Source organism: Rhinopithecus roxellana, chromosome 12 (assembly GCF_007565055.1).
Source record: "Rhinopithecus roxellana isolate Shanxi Qingling chromosome 12, ASM756505v1, whole genome shotgun sequence".
Lineage (NCBI taxonomy): Eukaryota > Metazoa > Chordata > Mammalia > Primates > Cercopithecidae > Rhinopithecus > Rhinopithecus roxellana.
The window spans coordinates 113,892,549-113,913,366 of NC_044560.1; the positions used below are offsets into that span (position 1 = coordinate 113,892,549).

The window sequence follows — 20,818 nt, forward strand, 5'->3', positions numbered from 1 at the left end:
TTTTCAGGGCTGATCTCTGTAGGGGCAGCGTGACTACCACCCCCATTCATCATCTTAAGTAGATAAAGACTTTCAAAGTGATAAATAGTGTTCCTGTTGTTCCTTCAGCCAAGTGTGACTAAAATAACGTTTGGAGTCGTGAGTGAGGATGGAAAGGCTCATTAGAAGAGGGGTTGTCGGCAGTTCACGCTTAACAGCCGGTTCGCTGCCATAAAACACAGCCGCACGTGGTGGAGGGGCCCTGCCCACCTAGGGCCCGCCCAGGCTGGCCCTGCCAGATGGTGTCTGGGCCTCCCTCCACAGCACATTTCGCTACGTCCTGGGCCTTGTGGTTCCTCGATGCTTGGAAGAACCTTCTCAGAGAGGAGACATCTTTCACAGGCATCTGTGGTCCTCGCTTCCTGCAGGTGCTGGGGATCTGGGGCTGCAGTGACCCGGCTCCTCCTGGTTCCCTCCAGCCTAATGGGAAAACTGAGGTTACCTGCTGCACACTGACCACTGGTTTGACGCTGCCTCCCAAGTGACCAGGTCCCTGTATCCAGTGTCCTGTGCTCACAGCACCGAGAGTGGCTCTGTGTCCCATGTGGACAGACTGCTTCTCCTCTCCTCTCCAGAACCCTCAGTGGAGGGCAGTAGGGAGGGAACTGGGTACTAGACCCTCAGGATGAACTGAGTGTGTTGCAGGAGCTGCCCAGAGCTGGGCCCAGGTGCGACAGTGCTTTGGAAAGGCATTGATAGGAAACAGCACTTTCCAGAGAAAGTTAGATCTGAAACGACACATTTGTGAAGTATTTTCAGATTGTAAGGCTGAAAAAGGAATTTGATGTTTAGAAATAAAGTAGTGCTGGACTCTTTCAACACAGAACAGAAAAATGCCCTAGAGGGAATCCAAAGTAAAGCACTTTCTTTTTCTCGAAGGGGTAACTCGGGGATTCTGTCCTTACTCTACAAGGTGGGATCTGGGTGTCTCCCACTGTTGGCCAGGCTGGAGTGCAGTGAGACCTGAGATCCTCTGCCAAACGTGTGCTCCCTAAGTATTGAACCTGGGCCGGGCGCAGTGGCTCACACCTGTAATCCCAGGACTTTGGGAGGCCAAGGTGGGAGGATCACTTGAGGCCGGGAGTTCGAGAGCAGCCTGGGCAACATAGCAAGACCCTGTCTCTACAAATATAAACTAAACTAAAATAAACACATTAGCCAGGTGTGGTTGTGCATGCCAGTAGTCCTAGCTACTCAGGAGGCTGAGGCAGGAGGATTGCTTGAGCCCAGGAGTTTGAGGCTGCATCCCACCACCTGCCATCTGGGGTCTTGGGGAGCTTCTGAACCAAAGGCCTTGCCCAAGAACGAGAAACCAGGCTTTTCTTCAAAGAAGCATTAAGGCGGAGCCTCCCAGAGTTAGTCATTCCACAGGACACCCGGCAGTTTCGGCCAAGTTCTTGTCCCACCTCTACTATTATCTGCTTGATCGTTTTCTTTCAATTGACTCATTTTTTTTTCCTTTAAATATATGTTTTAAGAGGCTTTTTATCCTCATCATGAATGAAACCCAATCTAATTTGCCATTAACAGATGTGAACGCTTTAAAATAAATACCTAGTGCATGAAGGGAATATGCTAGTGGGGTACCACATAATGTCATCCCGTGGATGGACTCTTATTGTGCTTTGGGAAAGGTGAGCTCGAAGGCAGCCCCTTCCCTCCCCTTGCCCCTGCTCGCCCCTCCGGAAAGCTCCCTGCATACCTGGCTTGCTTCCCCCACACCTTCCCGGGGAGGATGGAGACAGGGTGCCAGCGTTCCTTAGAGGGACAGTGGCCTCTGGGTTGTGTTGAACTAGGATTATCTGTCACTCTGGCAAGCCTTTTTGTTTGTTTGTTTGTTTGTTTTGAGACTAAATCTCACTCTGTCACCCAGACTGGAGTGCAGCGGTGCATTACAGATGCGCACCACCACACCTGGCTAATTTTTGTATTTTGAGTAGAGACAGGGTTTCACTATGTTGGTCATGCTGGTCTTGAACTCCTGACCTCAAGTGATCTGCCCGCCTCGGCCTCCCAGAGTGCTGGGATTACAGGTGTGAGCCACTGCACCTGGCCTTTGGCAATTCTTTTTGTTTCCTGGTCATGTGGTTTGAGCCTCTCTGGATGTATCTGAGGGTAACCTGTTTTTTTTTGTTGTTGTTGTTTTTTAAAGAGCTGGGGTCTGATATGGATTGACTGTGTGGATATTGAATCATGGGGGTGCTTCCCCCCATACTGTTCTCGTGCCAGTGACTAGGTCTCATGAGATCTGATGGCTTTATAAGGGGAAACCCCTTCCACTGGTTCTCATTTTCTCTCTTCCCTGCCGCCATGTAAGATGAGACTTGCTCCTTCTTGCCTTCCACCATGATTGTGAGGCCTCCCAAGCCACATGGAACTGTGAGTCCATTAAACCTCTCTTTCTTTATAATTACCCAGTCTCAGTTATGTCTTCATCAGCAGCTTGAAAATGGACTAATACAGGGTTTCACTATATCGTCCAGGCTGGACTTAAACTCCTGGGCTCCAGTGATCCTCCCGCCTCATCCTCCTGTGTACACACCACACATGCACCACCACACCGGCCTTCTGTTCATTTTTAAAAGGGGTAGTTTTTGTTCTAGGGCCAAGAAAGGTGTTATGTCTGCGGTCGGCATGGACCAGTGAGATTGGGTCAGACATGAGCAGGTGTTGATCCCAGAATAAGTCAGAGAACAGTTGGCCAATGGTGCTTGTGTTTACACAGCTCTTCCCAGGCCTTCCAAAGCCGGAGCTCCCTCGCTTGCTCAGTGTACCAAACACAGGTCTAGAGTAACAGATTCTGAATTTCCCTCGAGCCAGGCACTGCGAGCTTTTGGAGTTTCTTCCTGCTCTGTGTTGTTAGCCTCCCAGGCACCAGTCGAGTTCTGCCCCTGATGTCCTGTCCTTCTTCCTGAAAATCAGTAGAGAAGGTACTTACTGGAGGGGGTCACAATGGGGCCAGCTGCTTGGGGAGGGGGTCGACTTGCCCTGAAAGCCCCAGCGAGGGCAGTGGGAAGTCCCAGCACAGGAGCAGGTGACAGGTGCAGCCCCCAATCATGCTTGTTGTGTAAAGGATTTCTCTTTCAACAAGACGGTGCTCCAAGCCAGCACACAAGGGGCAGTTAGTGAGAGCAAAGAAAATAATCAGATGGCATTCTGCCTCATGACCTACATCACAATAAATTTTAGGTTGATTGATTGAGTAAATGTGCAAACAAGAAGCCCACAAAAGATGATAGAGTTTATATAATCATAGGGGTAGGGAACGACTTCTTAAAGGAAGAAGCCATAAAGAAAAAAATGTAACAGATCTAGCCAATAAAAATGTAAATTATCTGTCCAGAAATGCCATAAAGAAAATTAAGGAGCAAAGGGGAAACTTGTTACATAAATGATAGTCAGATCCACTGCCTGTGTTCTTCCTGTATAAATCCCTTAAGGATCAATAAGAAAATGATGAACATTCGCATTTTTTTTAAAAAAAGGAACAAGTCATTCAGAAAGGAAGAAATATGAGGAAATAGACATATAAGCATGTTAAAATTTGTTAGTTCATCAGTGAAACAGTGTTTCACCCACCAGATTCCCAGTCCTGCAGGCAGACGGGCCCTGTGGTGTGCTGCTCAGGACCCCAAAATCCTTGAGTGTTCAGGGGTGCTTTTTGCAGAACATGCCCTGAGAATTGGAAATGTGCATTTGCTCAATAATCTCCCTTCTAGGAATTTAGCCCGAAGACAGTAAAGAGGCATAAGGCCATGGGTGGCCATCATACAGAGAGGCAGAAGCAGCCTCCATCTCTAACAGCAGGAAGTTGGTTAAGTCAATTAGAGGCTGTGGTGCTGCTCATACGGCCGTTTACTTATTCAGTCACTCAACAGAGGTATACCAAAGACTTGTGATGTGCCAAGCACTATTCTGGTCTCTGGAAACTACAGTGAACAGAAAGATAAAGCTCAAGCCTAATGGGAGGCTAGAGATCAATTGATAGATGGGTGGATGGATGGATGATAAGTGGGTAAGTAGGTAGGTAGATACAGAAATGGATGATCATCACCTTGGTGATGGATGGATGGATGGATGGATGGATAGATAGGATGATAGCTGGATGGATAGTTGATAGGTAAGTGGTAGATATAGAAATAGGTGATTGATAAAGTGATGGATGACTAGATAGGATGATAAATGGATAGATATAGAAACATGATTGATAGAGGAATAGATGGATGGGTGGATAGATATAGAGGGATGGATGGATGGATAGCTAGCTAGATGGATGGATGGATGGATAGATAGAGAAGGATGGATGGATGGATGGATGGATGGATGGATGGATGGATGGATGGATGGATAGAGGGAGGGAGGGAGGGATGGATGATAAGTAAGTAGATTGACAGAAATAGATGATTGATAGAAGAATGGATAGATGGGTAGATGGATGGTAGATGGATGGATGGATGGATGGATGGATGGATGGATGGATGGGTAGATAGATGATAGGTAGGCAGGTAGGTAGATAGATGATAGAGTGATGGATGGATGGGTAGTTGGATTGCAGTTAGGTAGATAGGTAGATATAGAGGGATGGATGGGTAAATGGATGATAGGTAAGTAGATAGATGATAGATGGATAGATGGATGATAGGTAGATGATAGAGTGATGGATGGATGGGTAGATGGATTATAGGTAGGTAGATAGATACAGAGTGATGGATAGATGGACGGATGGGTAGATGGATGATAAGTAGGTAGATGTAGACAGATGATTGATGGATTGATGGATTGATTGATTGATGCTAGATAGGGATAGCTAGATAAACATGTCGGATGGTGGTGAGGGTTACAGGGGAGGGAGCTACCTTTATCCAGGGACTCAGGATGCCTCCCTGTGAAGGGGAGGAGAGGCCTGAAGCTGGAGAGAGCATGCTATGGCTGTCTGGGGTGGACACTCCAGACAGAGAGAAAAAACTGATCCAGTGGCCTGGTGGGAACTTGCCTGGCAGTTCCAGGAGCAGTGAGGAGTTCGACTAAGAAGACAAGACATGACCGGGGAGTAAGGGGGAGGTGGGCTGCCGATGGGAAGCCATGGTTGGTGTGAGCAGAGGAGTCCTGTGATTCTACTTAAGTTGTGGAAAGATCCGTTTGTGGAACACACTCTGTAGGGGACAAGGGCTGAAGCAGGGCGGCCAGCCAGACCACCATCACCATTCACCGTCCCCAGCCACTGTCACCATCCCCGAGGGAGAGAGAACCATGGCCTGCACCAGGGAGGGAGCAGTGGTGGTGGAGAAAAGTGGTCAGATTCTGGACATAGTGACGGCATTAAAAATAAAAATAGGCCAGGCACAGTGGCTCACACCTGTAATACCAGAGCTTTGGGAGGCCGAGGTGGGAGGATTGCTTGAGCCCAGGAGTTCCAGACCAGCCTGGGCAACATAGTGAGACCCCCATCTCCACAAAACATAAAAAAATTGAGCTGGGCATGGTGGTGCATGCCTGTAGTCCCAGCTACTCAGGAGACTGAAGGGGGAGAATCACTTGAGCCCAGGACTTTGAGCCTGCAGTGAGCTGTGATTGCACCACTGCACTCCAACCTGAGCGACAGAGTGATACCCTTTCTCTAAAAATAAAAATGAAAAACAAGAATAAAAAGTACGTACATGTATCTGTTGATAAGGAAAATGTTTAACAAGAATTTTCAGTGGGTCAGCCCAGCCCCTGCGCTGGACCGGGTGAGGCTGTTTGTCCTTCCAGACTTGTTTCAGCCCAGTTTGGGTCCCATTCACAGGTATGGAGGGGAGGAAGTTTCAGGACAATGACCACGTAGATACGACTACTCAGAAAACCTGTGGGACTTTGTCTATAAAGCTGACCCCCCCAGAACCCTGTGACACAGCATTTCTACTCCTGGCTGTTTACTCAACCAGAGATGCATACATGGGCCCCAAAAGGCTGTACAAGAACATTCGTAACTGCACTACCCATAATAGCTACGATCTGGAAACAACCCGAATGCTCACCCACAGAAGAATGGAGAAACACACGGGGCCCGCCCCCGCAGCAGAACACAGGCCAGCAGTGAGAACCAACCAGGGACTGCTGCCCACCTAGACGGCTCCACAAACATGAACAGCGGAAGCAGCCAGCACAAAAGAGACCATATTGTTTGACTCCGTTTACATGAAGTTCAAAAATAGGCAAACTAATCTATGGTGATAGAAGTTAGGCTACCCCTGGGGAAGAGAGACCGACCAGGAGTATGGCCAGGCACGCAGGTGTGTGCAGGTTGTGCCGGGCCATTGTGCTGTGTTTGTAGGATTTGGGTTCTTTCTGTATGTACATCCTACTTCCGTAAAAAGGTGAGTTTTTGTTTTTGTTTTGTTTTGTTTTTTTTAATTACAGCTTGCTTATTTATTTATTTATTTATTTATTTAAAGACAGAGTCTGGCTTTGTCACCCAGGCTGGAGTACACTGGCGTGATCTCGGCTCACTACATCCTCCGCCTCCCAGGTTCAAGCAATTCTCCTGTCTCAGCTTTCCAACTAGCTGGGATTAAGGCACCCGCCACCGTGCCTGGCTAATTTTTGTGTTTTTAGTAGAGACGGGGTTTTATCATGTTGGTCAGGCTGGTCTGGAACTCCTGACCTCGGTTGATTCACCCACCTTGGCCTCCCAAAGTGTTGGGATTACAGGCGTGAGCCACCGTGCCCAGCCACAGCTAATTATTTTTTAAATAATTATTAAATATTAATCTGTGTTTATACGTTTAAAAAAATGCCTGGAAGGATGTTCAACAAAATATTGGCTAGAGAAGACCTCTGGGTGTTAACATGATCAGTGGCTTTTTTTCTTTGTGCAGAGGATTTCTAAGACTTCTCCACGTACATATAAAGCATAAGTATATTACAGTCTGACGAGCCAGAGCTTTGGGGACGGAGAAGGAGATAGAATGTTTTATCCAGTAACTGATCCGAGGAACTCAGAAACTCAACCTAATCAAGCACGTTGAAAATAAAGGGGAAGATTTGTTAATTGAATGTCATGTTATGTCCTCAGTTATGCTTAATACAAGATAGGCAATTTAGAATTCCCAATTATCCAATTAAAATGCTAATTATCTCGTGCCTTGATAAGGCAGCTCTCAGAGAGAGGGTGAGATGCTCCTGTCTGTCATGTCTCTTCCTCCTGCTGTGACCGCTGCCGTCTTGGCCGCTGCCCTTGCCTGTGATTGGCGGATCCCCCCCTTCTGGGCGGGGCCTCAGCATCCCAGGCCTCCCCCAGACCCCAGCTCCTGCTTTCCACCAGCTGGCCTGGGGCACCTTCGCCCAGGACTTGGTGGGCCAGTTGTCCTTGCAGACCTGTTTCTGCTCAGTTCAAACCATCGGTGCGAGGTCAGGGCCCCGGAAGGCATTAGCCATGACATCACCCACTGCCAGTGTTTATGGAATTGAAGTTTTTCCCTGCATCTTCAGCCTTCACAGCAAGCCCCGAGGTCAGCACTGTTCCAGCCCCCACTTACTGACAGACCTGAGGTTTCAGAGGCATCCGGGTCAAGACCATACGCTTTGCAGTCGGAGACCTTGCATGGACTCGAAGCCCGAACACGGATTCATTGGGTTTCCTGACCCCAACCCGTCATTGTTCTGAGCTGCAGCATCCTCCTCTGTGCAGTGGGAAAATCCCTGAGCCCCCAAAGGGTTGTTGTCATGCTAAATGCTGCAGTTGACTGTTGAGTTTTTCTTACTGGAGCAGCTACACAACCTGCCTCAAGCATCAGACTGAGTGGGCAGCAGGGCCTGGATTGGATCAGTCTGCCCACCCCTCCCCACAATGCAGTGCCTTGTGGGGCCCCCTTGGCAGGAGCTGAGTAGTCAGCGAGAGTGACCTGGGCGGCAGTGGGGCTCTAGGAGTGTGACTTCATCTGATTGGCCATGTGGAGATGGTCCATGCAAGCCCAAGACGCCTGGCCCCATATACCCTGTGACCATGCCGGCTGGACTTCAGGAAGTCCTGGTAGGAGGGTGTTGCCCCAGGTCAAACAGTCTCTGTCTATAGGCCAGGACTGGGGTGGGAGCAGCGAGAGGAGGGAGGGAGGAGCTCCGGGCAGCAGAGCAAGTTGCTGAAGCCGAGCACCGCATCCGCAGCAGACGGCCTGTGTCTGATGCTGCCATGTTGGTGCCGGCTACATGGTGATGCTGACCAGCTAGCACCAGTTTTATTAATCATGCATTTCTGGCTTTAGTCCGAGGCTTCAGGTCAGTCCCTTCTTGGTAACACTTCACGTGAATGCCTCTTGCTCATTTCAGGCACTCAGAGCCTCAGCGGGTGTTCATTCCTAGCTTTCTCTCTGTTTGTCCTCACGCTGGGGCCTGGGGAATGGGAGGCACGGGACAGCCCCCCAGTTCACTGCCAAGTCCCAGTGCCTGCTCTTTGGGAGACCCACAGGGAACAGTGCTAAAGGAGCCGGGACCCGCCTGGGAGTTGGGGCAGAGCCTTGGATAGGTCGCTGGTACCATCCTGGTGGCGATTCCAAGGGTAGGGCTTGGGCGACTTCGCCTGTGCCTTCTGGTGACCCACTTGGTCACCCCAGAAGAAGGGTGTGGAGCAGCTGCCCTCCTTCCATGGGAATTCAAGAAGAATGTAGCACATGCTTCTGGTTGCATGCAAAAGGAGCTATGCCAGGACTCCACCGGTAGAAACATCCGGTTTTGGCTCCAAGTCCTCCATAGTGGCTGCTCTCACTTTGGGGACCATAAGACACCCTCTGCTCGGCCCCAGGTGTCTTCGGGCGTTCCTTGCAGGACTGCATGGCCCTTATTCCGAAAAGGATTTTCCTTTAGTAACTGGTGTATCACGTTAATTACACAATTATGGTCGTGTATACCCAGAAAATATCGCAGCAATTACCTAAAATAAATGAATGTGAATTATAAGCAACTTAGTGCTGAGACGACTATACACAGCATAACTGCTTGGCCCCAAACATCAGGAGGTACTTCTCACTCTCTGTGGCTCTCTCCTTCTTACACGTCCCAGGCCCACCCTGGGAAGGTGGGGACCCTGGGTCAGCTCTGTGAGGGTGAGGGGCAGCCATGAAGGGATGGTGGGCACAGGCGCCCTCTGTCCAGCCACAAGCCTGTCTGTGTGCACGTGTCCCGGTAGCTGGTGCAGAGGACACACCTCCGCGTTTTCGCTGGTGAACATTCTGGAGACGCTGGGAGTGTGTGGGCCCAGGAAGGACTTCTGTAGAGAACTTGGCTGCCTGGAGGGTGCGGGAGTGGGTGTCCGGGCCGTGGACCTATGCAGATTCTCTTTGGTTTTAAAGGAACAGTCAAGAGGCTGCTTCTCAAAGCCTGGCACAGGATGCCCACGACCTCCTCTCCTGCTGCCTGAGGAGGGATCCCCATTCTCCAGGCACCCTCCAGGCCTCTGAACAGTGACCACGATGGCTAGGTCACTGTGCACAGAGCTCCTTGGGTGCCAAGCACTATTCTGTATACTCCATGTTATGTTAAATCATTTGACAGCAGCCCTGGGAGGGAGGCACCAGTATCATCCCCATTTTACAGATGAGGAAACTGAGGCACGGAGAGGCCATTCAGCTGGCCAGCGGCAGAGCCAAGATTTGCCCTTGAGATTGGTGTTGAGTTCCAGAAGGCTGGGTATGTGGGGCCCAGAGCAGGGAGCCCAGCATAGGGACTGGGGTGCAGAACAGACTCTCCCCACCTCAGGTTTGTAACCCCATGTCCCGACTACCTGCTTTCCTAAGCCCTCCGCCCAACTGAGGGGGCTCCACCAGCTCTGCCTATTTTTGCTCCCAAGCTCCTGTTCCCGGCCCAGCCTCCCCTCTCCACCTCTTGGGTACCTGAGATCCATTGAGGCCCAGCCGGGGAAAGGGAATGATGTGGCCAGGGCCGCCCCTTACACCGCCTCACTGACCTCTTCGGCACCACCCCACCCGTGCTTGAGGCACATAGCTTGGTCGACACTTGCTGCCAGGCAGCCCTTCCACCGCTTCCTGGGCAGCTGCAGCATTTGTGTAGGACTGTGGTCCGTCTTCATGTTCAGTGATAAACTTCTGAGGGCAGGAGCTGGGCCGTGTGCCCGGGAGTGCTCCACGGGCTGGATTTGTGGGTCCCAGCGGGAGGCCCAGCGACACGGTCTCTGGGGACCCCATTCCTGCAGATCTGGGTCTGGGAACTTGCTGCTCCTGCCCCATTTGTCATCTCCTGGCACTGACAGATGTGCCTGCCCCCCTGACACTGCAGTAACTCCATCCACCTCATTATTCACCACTCACGTAGATTCCCCCTGGTTGTTTAAGGGCTCTCTCACTTATGCCTGGATACAAGCCTCTTCTACCCGAGTCTTGCCTGGGAGAAATTTATAGGCGAAGGTGTTAGAGGAATGGCCACATAAGGAAAAACAACGGGGCCCACATGGCAGCCAGGATGTCGCTGGCTGGGACTTAGGCAGACCACGGCCTCCTCTCAGCCAATCAGGAAGCCCCTTCCTGCTGCTGGGGAGGAGGTGCACGCTGGGCTTGAGCCTAGCTGGGGTGTGTGCATCACCCCATCCGCCTTCCAGGTGAGCAGGAGGGAGCAGGGGCTGTTAGACCCAGCTGGACCCGGGCTGCATGGGCTGTGCGTGTGAGTCGCAAATTTATGGACGGAGCCTGCGGAGATGGTTGCAGAGGGGCGGTGGCACTCCTGCCTGTCTTGCTGGCTGCTGCCCTCTGCTGGAGAGCCTGTTCCGGGTGTTAATTATTTTGGGTGGGTAGTAACTAGCCTGCTCCAGGGATGAGTTGGCTGGACCCCTCCTGCCTCGCACTTGGAGGAGTTGTGATGCTGCCACTGCCATAGCATGTGGGCCATCCGTGGAACAGGCTGTCAGCCTGTCCTCATAGCCCACACTTGCTCCTGGTCAACCCAGCACCACTCGCTGAGCTCTGGCCCAGAGCTCTGGCCCAGCTGTGCGGGGGCCGCACGTTGCCTCCACATCAAGCATGGGCCGCAGTTTGGAGCGTCCACCCCTCAGTGCGCACCCCTTGAAGATTAAAACTGTGCTGGGCTCACAAGTATCCACAGGCCCCTGTACTGCCACATCTGCCCAGAACTTGGGTGCCCTTGTGCGTCCACACCCCAAGCCCAAAGTCTGCAGAAAACGTGGGCTCGTTTTGCCCACCAGTTATTGCCACCAAAGCACCAGTGTGTCCTCAAGTTGCATCGGAAAAGGTCATTTAAAACAAAATTCAGGGCTGAAGTCCAGTGTGAAGCGTTTCAGCCTCTTATAGGCTGGCGTGAATATCCAGCACGTGGTGCTCCTCCTCTTTCCATCTCCTTCCTGTGGAATAGTGTGTGGAGTTGTCAACGTGGCCGGCAAAGGTGACCAGTGTCGGGCCGCACTTCGCCGGTGAAAACTGGGTCAGCCTTTCTTTAGTTTGATGCTTCTGTGAGCTGTGCCTTCGTGAAAGTACTATTTTTTTCTTAAAAAGCAGCAAAGGCATTCAGAGACAGTTGTCTCCACCGAGTGGGTTATGCAGGGGGAAGCTTGCTGCAGGCGAGAGAGCCAAGTTTCCTCACTGCCTCCCCTTTCTGATTTTTTTTATTGTATTGATTGATCGATTGATTGATTTTTTAAGAGATGGGGGTCTCACTGTGTTGCCCAGGCTGGTCTTGAACTCCTGGCCTCAAGCAGTCCTCCAACCTTGGCCTCCCAAAGTGCTGGGATGACAAGTGTGAGCCACTGCGCCCGGCCTGCCTCTCCTTTGTTGTGGAATATGTGAGTTCCTCTGCACATGCGGATGGCATCTCTGTCCCTCTGCCTGTCTTTTCTGAAGCCAGCCCGTCCCAGTGCAGCCCGTGGTTGTCTGGAGGTCACTTGTCCCACAGAGGCCCTCTGTCCCCATCACATCGAGAATGACCATGTGACCCCTGAGGTTCACTTCTATCGGTGCAGGACCACATCTCCCAAAGCCAAGGGAGCACCCCTGTTCAACGGCGTCGGTCAGGCCTCTTCTTGGGCTGTCTGGGAGGGCGCCACAGAGGTGTGCAGTGGCTTCTGAGGCCGCCTCTCTGGCCTGACACACAGGGCTTACCACATGGGGCACTGGCCTTGCCCGCCTTGGTAGGAACGTGCTTGGACTGTGGCGAAACAGCGCTGAGACTCTCCGGAGCGAGATGGAAGCAGCCTCCTGAGCGCTTGCACCACCAATTCTGGGGGCGGCTGAAGAGGGGAGCATGTAGCTTCCTTGCCTCCCTGGCAGTTCCTGAAATCCTTTATTTTCAGGAAATATTTCACTCGCAGATACCCAATTATCCTGTGAGGTTTGGAAGGCAAGTCTGAAAGCCGATTGAATCTACCACAGCCATTCCTGCATAACAACTGCTTAATACCTAATCATGACAATTATACATAATCTGTGTTGACAGTGCCTAGAAGACGAAACTCTCCCGTATGGACATTCTCTAAGGCAGGCCTAGAACGTGCAGGGCAGGACCGCCACGTGGCGTGCCCTTGGGCGGGTGCAATGACTGCCCTGGTTGGGGGGTGGGTGGGTGGGGGCCACCTGGGCCTACCTCACCTGGTGGCAGATGGACCACCTGTGGTGTGGCAGCTGTGGTCTGGCAGGAAAGCTATTGCCGAGACCTCAGGGAGGGGTTGAGGGCAACTCCCCACCACCACACCCCTCACCAGCTGGGTTCTGCAGAGGAAGACCAGGGCAGAATGACTCAGTCCCTTGGAGCTCAAAGACCCATGCAGCGACTGCGCTACCACCCGCCGTCCTAGAGGCCTCCCCGGTGCTGGCTCTGGGCTCAGCCTGGGGGCCGGGGCTTATCTTTCTCTCCAGACTTGGCTGTGGCCCCACCTGCTCAGGGTGGGAGCTTGTGGAGGGGGCCCAGCGAGCATGTGGCTCGTTCCAAGAAGGGAGAAGCAGGATGTGTGCCCCAGGCCTTGCCTCTCCCACATCCCTGAGGACCACCCTGCCCTGCCTCACCTGCAGGAGGCCTGTCCCTCACCCCTTCTGCCCACAGCTCCTGTGCCCTCTCCCCGGGTGAGCACAGGCCATGCATCCAGCCCCTCCTGGCAGGGTGGGTGGTGGCCACTGGGCACGGAGTCATAGTGAATCACTTCCTCCAACTCTGCAGTAATGTGTGACCTCTGCCCCAGCACGGCTTCCCCCAGGGCCCAGGCTCCAGAAGTCCCATCTGTCCTGATGTGCCTGGGAAGCCACTCGCCGTGGCAGGGGAGGCTGGCGAGCTCCTCTGGCAGATGGCTGCACCCTGCTAGGCCCCCAGCTTCCCCGTCACAGCACACTGGCCTCAGATTCTGCAGCCTGTGACTGACCCCCAGGCTGTAAGCCTCACAGACTCACACTGAGAGTTTGGACCATTTTGGGGCCACAGCAGGGGAGGACATGAGCCGAGGGACTTCCCTTGGGGTTCATGGGGCTTGTGGAGTGGGGTGTACCTGCTCTGATGCCCCCACCCTAACGCATCTCTCCCCCTGCAGCCTCTTCGAGCACTACTGCTACTCCCGGGGTGGCATGCGCCACAGCTCCTACACCTGCATCTGCGGCAGGTAAGCGGGGCACCCTGGCTCCCCTGGGGGTGACCAGTGGGAGGAGGTAGGGCAGTTAGTAAGTGGGGGGCTCCACCATCCCCCAGCTCAGCCACACTTGCTCACTCACATGCCCACACCAGTGCCCGGCCCAAGCTTGGAAGTTGCTCCTCGCTCCCAAGACTCCAGGAGCTGAGGTGACCTCTGCCTGAAGGACCTGGCACTGGATGAAGGAGGGAGCATGGCTTGCCCACTGCAGAGAGGCTGCTTGGCACCCCCTCCCTCCTGTCCCCAGCTGGTCAGCACAGCAGCTAAGCACAGGAAGGCCACTCCTCCACACGGGCACACATAGAGCGTGTGGGGACCGGGCTGTGAGCTCAGGCTGGGCAGCTTCTGTGTGCAGCAGGGGTGGAGTGTGGAAGGGTCAGTGCAGAAAGCGGTGGCAGTGTGTCTGTGTGTGGGTGTGGCTGCATGGGGACCAGTGCTGCTATATGTGGGTGTGCATGTCACTGTTGGTGTGCCTGCTCATGGCACATGGTGGCGAGGGGCAGGGCTCTGTGTGGGTGTGTGTGTGCTTGGGTGTGTGCCATCAACACATGGCTGAGTGTGCTTGGAGGCACACACATGGTAGAAATGACCGTGATACGGGATCACTGCCATGCTGTCCAGGCCGTGCACAGCAGCGTGTGTCCCTTTGGGTGTGTCTGTCCCCACATACATCCTGGCTGTGGCCGTGGCCCCCTTGTCTCCTGGGCTCTCCCAGCCAGTCTCGCTGCTTTCTGCCCGGGCTCTGCACCTTGAGTCTGGCCTCTGCCCCGCCAGGATGGAGCCGGGCAGCTCTGCCAGTGTGCATTTCCCTGACACATGAATAATACATGTGAACATCTCAGTCCTTGGAAATGTTCTCCTCTGGTGGATGGAGAGAAAATCATTATTTCTACTTTTATGATTCCCGAGGCTCCTGAGCAGGGCCATAAATATTACACCCAGGTGGGATTTTTTTCCCCCACTTTGGACAGACTTAAGTCCTTTTTTTCTTAAAGGCATCGCTCATTAGGGAAGCCATCTCGGGCAGAGGAGCGAGGAGCCTCTTGGTTTCCTGTCTCTCCAGCCCGGTCAGGATGCCAGGGCAGCTCCAGGACAGCCGGGGCCCTTTCCACAGGCCCTCTCCCCTTTGGCTACCAGGAAAGGAGGGCTTCCGTAGGGCCCTTCTTCAGGCCCAGGAACTGCTGTTTCTCCCTTTTTGCTCTTTTTTAAATTTAAAGACAGGGTCTCCCTCTTTTGCCCAGGCTGGAATGCGGTGGCATGATCATAGCTCACTGCAGCCTCCACTTCCCAGGCTCAGGTGATCCTCCTAGCTCAGCCTCCTGAGTAGCTGGGAATGACAGGTGTGAGCCACCACACCTGGCTAATTTTTTTGCATTTTCTGTAGAGGTGGGATTTTGCCATGTTGCCCAGGCTGGTCTCGAACTCGTGGGTTCAAATGATCCACCCATCTTGACCTCCCAAAGTGCCGGGATGACAGGTGTGAGCCACCACACCCAGCCCATTGCTAAGCTTTACGTGTGCTCCACATGGTGCCCACATCCCAGCCCAGAGGGCAGCTGCCTAACCACGCTTTCAGCCGGGAGGCTCTGCCACAGACTGAGGCTGGTTGCCAGCCATGTGGCTGCGGGGTGACAGGGCCACCATGTTCCCCAGCCTCCCCTCTGGCTGTGGACCTGGTCCAGCCATGCTTGGGCTTCTGCTGGAGGTAGGGACAGTACTGCCCATGGGCAGGGGATTGGGCATCCATCCCCTCCTCCAGAGCCTGCTGCATAAGGATGGGCTTTGATCACCCTCCCCTGGCTCTTTGCAGTGGTGAGAACTCAGCCGTGCTGCACTACGGACATGCCGGGGCCCCCAATGACCGAACGATCCAGAATGGGGACATGTGGTAAGTAGGGCCACTGGCCCTGGCTCTGTGTGTGAACAGCCAGGCCAAGGTTGGACTCAACTTCAAGATGGACCAGAAGCCTCCGGGTCCCTGTCCTGAGGGGGCTGACCACAGCAAGTCCCTGGGCTTCTTGGCCCAGACTTCTCTGCCAAGGCCATCGGCCTGCGTGGTGCCTTCTCCAGGGCCAAAAGCCTGCACCACCCCAGGGAACACTGAGAGAGAGGGCACAGGAGAGGGGCCCACCACTGATGGTTTCCTGTGGGCCCTGGGATTGTGGGCTCTCTGAGGGTGCCTGAACCATCCCCAGCCTCTGCCCAGGCTGTCCTCTCCATTTAGGGGGCATCACGCTCACATCTTTATGTCTTGGTCTGGAGCTGGGAAGACCCCAGGGAGCCTCCCACGCTCTGAAACCTCCCATCCTGCTGCCGCAGGAGCCCATGGCCTATGCGGCCCTGCATTCAGCAAATCGGCGGTGCTGACCTGCGGCTGTGTGCAGGGCTTTCCTGAGCACGATTTGCTGTGCTCACAGCTCTTCACAGAAGCCATGACAAGGAGATGTGGGCAGGCCCTGCGGCCTCCGCCCCTCGGGTAGGCTCTTCTCTCATTGGAGGACTTGCAATCCTATCCACAGCCCCTCAGTGTTCAGGACAGAGCAGCTGGGCTGCCCCAGGGTGGGGAAGGGGTATGTGAGTACCTGTAGCCTGGCCCCTGCTTAGTCCCTCCACGTTCTTTGCCTGTCCCCTGCATGTCCAGATGTCAACCAGGGCCAGCCTAGGCAATGCAGAGCCCCTAAGAGCTGCCCCAATGCTGGGACCATGGCTCTGTCTTGGCCCTGGTCCTGGTCCCACACAGGCCCTGTCTCGGCCTCCAGACATTTCACCGTAGTCACTGACCAGCAGAGGAGGTGCCTTGTCCCTCCCGGTTCTTTGGTGCCGTTTCTTCTATGGCGGATGCACCTGAACAAGCCTCCCGCAGAGCCCTCTGCCCCCCCAGCAGCGTGGCATGTCCTCTCAGACCTGCGTCGTGCCCGGCTGGGCTGCCTCCGCCTCCCCATCAAGGAGCCATCCCAATGTGCCAGCTCCTTCAGCAGGAGTTCCTGCGATGGCTGCTTATGGGCTGGACCCCGCCTCGCCCTACGGCAGGTAGTGGTGGGAGCCCATCCCCAAGAATCCCCAGACATGCCCACTGAAGGACAGGAACATACATGCCCAGACCTACGGACAGACGACCAGCTGCCCAGAGAGCCACCGAACGTTGAGCTGTCAGGGCCGAGTATTTGCGGGAACACATTGAGTCTCGGGGTCCTCCCTGCCCTTGGGCACATGGCCCGCTGAGACTGCCCGGGCTCCCTGCTCACCCAGGTCCATAGCTGATGAGCTGTTCCAGCTCGGGCCATGCTGACAGGAGCCCAGCTCGCCCTTGGGTGGGGCCAGCACATGCCGCAGCAGTAGGGCTGTGTTAGGAACACGGCAGGTTGAGGGGGCAAATGGAGGCAGGCCGGTGGAACTGCTGCCCACTGCACGCTGGGTCTCAGTGGACTCCCTGGCCTGCCCGACAGCACTGGCTCCATGGATCCTGGTTCAGTCTGGCACCACAGTGAGCCCCACAAACGGTGGGGCTGGGTACCCACCATACTTGGGGCTGAGAGGGTCAGAGCAGAGCTCAGCTCTCCTCCTACATGTAGCCTGGGGACCCAAGGTGACCGGGCCCTCCCTCTGCGTCTCTGTGGATTTTTGCACCCGCTCCTCACCCCGATCCTGCAGTGTAGGCACCTCACCCCATGTGTGGGCCAAGGAATTTGGACACAAGGAGGGCACCAGGCCCAGTTGAGGCCAGAGGCACTTAGGGAAGGAATTGGCAAACTCAGACTTGGCTCAGCAGGCGACTAGAGCAGGAGAGGGTGGCAGCTCTGCCCCCATACCGTGGACCCACCAGTGGTTCCAGAGACCACCTGGCCTCCTCCTGAAACTTTTCTTTTTAAGACACAGTCTTGCTCTGTCTCCCAGGCTAGAGTGCGGTGGCACAGTCATAGCTCATTGCAGCCTCAACTCCTGAGCTCAAGTGATCCTCCCACCTCAGCCTCCCAAGTAGCTGAGACTATAAGTGCAAGCCACCATGCCCAGCGAATTTTTTTTATTTTTAATATTAAAAAGACAGGGTCTCACCATGTTGCTCAGGCTGGTCTGGAATTCCTGGGCTTAAGTGATCCTCTTGCCTCATCCTCCCAAAAGTGCAGGGATTACCGATGTGAGCCACGGTGCCCAGCCCTGAAACCTTTTCTGACGCTCTTTAACCCTGTAGCCCATTCTGGCTGGGCCAGGAGGAGAGGACATGGGAACCCAGTCTCAGGGCAGAGGCAGGGACCCAGCCACACCAGTGGGTCCCCACAGTCCAGGGGGCACTTCTAGGTGGCTGGAGAGCCCTGTGCCAGAGCCACGTGGCCATGAGCTTTTCTCCTCTGGGCTCAGCACACCCCAGAGGAAGTGGCTGCTCCTTTATGACCCTCTTTATCTGCCCCAGAGAGGGTCCTCACCCTGTGAGAGGCTAATCCCAGATGCTGTGGCCTCGGCCCTCTGGGACAGCACATGCCACCTGCATCTCCCGGCTGCAGCTGTAAAGGCAGGAGTGATCCGAGGATGTTAATGCCAAGTCCAAATTGGTGATTTGATTTTTCTAGTGCTGACTTTGAAATGTAGCCAGTAGAATAATTATGAGTTTATTGTAGTCAATTTATTATGCAGCATTTAGAACAACATGTTTTGTTGATTACTGCTACTGCCAGATTGCTGGCGGCATTTATAATCCATTGTTGTATTGAAATTGATCTGCCAAGCGCCTACTGCGTTCGGTAAATAATAAATCACTCTGTTATCCCAACATAAAAGCCACGATACTTCATCCTAAGGTATGAAACTAAAGCATGAACCCAGCATAGAATTCCCCCTGAAGCCGAGCGCCTCCCAGAGCAGTGCACCTGCTGCAATGGCCTGCTCTGGGTTTTAGTCCTTTGACTGGGTGAAGATACCCCAGAGATATTTTAGCTTCTAGGAATGGGATTTTGCAGGGAATCAGAGCCGGTCCAGGGCAGCCAGATGATACAGCTATACTGGAGAAGGGTTGGAGGTACTAAGGGGAGGCCAGCCTTTTCCATTCCTCTCTCCACAGTCCCAGATATGAGCACTCCCCCAGCACTCACGCACATGGATACACACACAGGGAGCTGACTGAGGCTGTGCTGTGTGGCAGTGATCACAGGGCAAGCCCCTGCCTCCCTCTCTCGCAATGGCCACCTAGCACAGCGTGGGCCCTCTTCGAGCAAGAGCGGCAGCCCCGGTGTCCTCACTGAGCTGGGCAGGCCAGGCCCTGATGCCTACTTCCAGCAGCTGCTTCTGCAGCACAGGCTGGAGGTGCGAGCCACAGGCAGAGCTCGGACCAGGCCTGGTTTATTCTCAGACAGCTCCCGTCCCATGGCTGTCCTGTTCTGTGTCTTCAACCCAAAAGTGTCCTCCATGATATGTGCCAAGTGGGGTTTGGGGTTGACTAGGCGCCCCCTCCCACTCCTCCATCCTTTACCCTTCCAGCAGCTTCCCTGGAGCTAGGCTGAGTCCACTGTTGGCCACAGTCATGGCCCAAGAGGGCCTGTGATCCAGACACCCTGGTTTGTCTTTCAGGTCAGGCTTGTCAGCCAAGGACTGAGACAGACATACTGAGGGCCGTCCCTTTCCCCCAGCCAGCCAGCCCCGGGCCCCTTCACACTTCTCTGGGCGGGATCCCGCCCCACCCGCTCGAATGCAGGCAGGGGTGAGGGGTGGGACTTTGTGGTGGCTGCACACCCTCTCGGCCTGGTTCAGAGCCAGGCGGCCCTGTGTGGGGCCTGTAGCCACCAAGCCTCTGGGGTTTTGCTCTTGTTCTCAGATCCTTTTCCTGCTGCGACCCTCGGGTTCACCATGAACCCCATCTCCAAGTCACTGTATCAGAGGGGCCATTCGCTGCTTTTTGTTTTCCTTTTTAAAGCACCCGGGCAGACCTTCAAGAACAGGGTTACAAAAGCGCAGCACGCCTGCTAATTAACTTTCAGCACGGTCACATGGAGCGAAGGCGCCTGAGGTCACTGAGGCCTTTCCTAAGTGGGAGGCCCCAGAAGACCCCTCCCCACTCAGTCCAGCCCCTATCAGGACTCATCCCCCTGCTCCTCCTGGTCATCTTCTGAGCCCCTGTGTGCTGCCCCTTCCTTCCACAAACAGCCTGGGCTGTGGGCACCAGAGCCACTGCAGGCCAGCACGCTTTGCAGCTGGGGCAGGGGGCGCATGGTCCATGATTCCGGGAAGCAGTGCGCCCAGAGAGGGCCCACCCGTCGCAGCACTCCGGGCCTGAGGCCGCCCCAGGTCCCAGGCAGGCTCACCCCACAGGGCAGAGGTGGAGGGCTCTGGTTGGGAAAGCACCTGGGACACTCCTGCCTCCCTCACTTCTCAGGTGGTATGGGTTGGGGGGCGGGCCTTAACCTACCGTGGGCCCTCGCAGAGTTTCTAGAGCACGTGTCCCGGAATGCCCCAGGCCTTGGTTGCCCCAGTCAGGATGCAGCTGGTGGGCAGTGAGCCGGTCCTTCCAGCACTGGCCAGAAGAGGGCAGCATTGTCTCAGGATGGTAGGCCAGGCCTCACCCCTGCTGGGTCTGATCTTCTGTGTTGCTACTGGGCATGGGGGGTGGGTGGCCAACCTGACTAGGCGGAGACACCTGTGCCAGCCCTCACACTCAGCAGCCACCAGTGCCCTCTTCCCCTCCTTCCCTGTCTAGATAATGGCGAGCCCTCATCTCTGCAGGCTGTGGGGTGCCCGCTCACCCAGGACCTCAGCAGCCACCTTGGCCTCACATGGGCCCTGTAGCCTGGGATGCGGCGAGCCTACTCACTCCTGCTGTCTATTCAGCCTGCGTCTGTCTGCCACCATCGCGCTGCAGCCCCCACAGGTGGCAAGCTCCTGACGACCCCCTTGCCCTGCTCCACCTGGGGCCTGATACCTTGGTGAGCTCCAGAGTAGTGCTGCCCCCAGGCCTGCTCTCTGCTGCGCGGCCCATCCCAGCCCTCCCCCACCGCCCTCCTGTTTCCTCCCAGGGAGGCTTGTTGTCACCAGCCAGCCCTGCCCTGAGCACTCTGCAGTCTTAAAGACACGCTCTTGGGGGCCACAGAATGCCTTCAGGAGGGTCCACACCCACAGGCGTGGCTGTTCCATCCCATTCCAGTTAGCAGCATGCTTTCCATTGTCACCCGTTCTCGTACACGTGGACAG

The 20,818-nt window shown here is 54.7% G+C and overlaps 1 protein-coding gene across 2 annotated transcripts in view; it reads left to right on the forward strand.

The window, feature by feature from the left end:
• Window positions 1-20,818, forward strand: part of PEPD (peptidase D) — a 136,002-nt gene that overhangs the window by 97,705 nt on the left and 17,479 nt on the right. For both annotated transcript variants that reach the window (XM_010359608.2, XM_030942847.1), the window contains exons 10-11: window positions 13,550-13,618; window positions 15,456-15,533. In XM_010359608.2, the coding sequence (XP_010357910.1) occupies window positions 13,550-13,618; window positions 15,456-15,533 (147 nt within the window). The remainder of the gene's footprint in view (window positions 1-13,549; window positions 13,619-15,455; window positions 15,534-20,818) is intronic.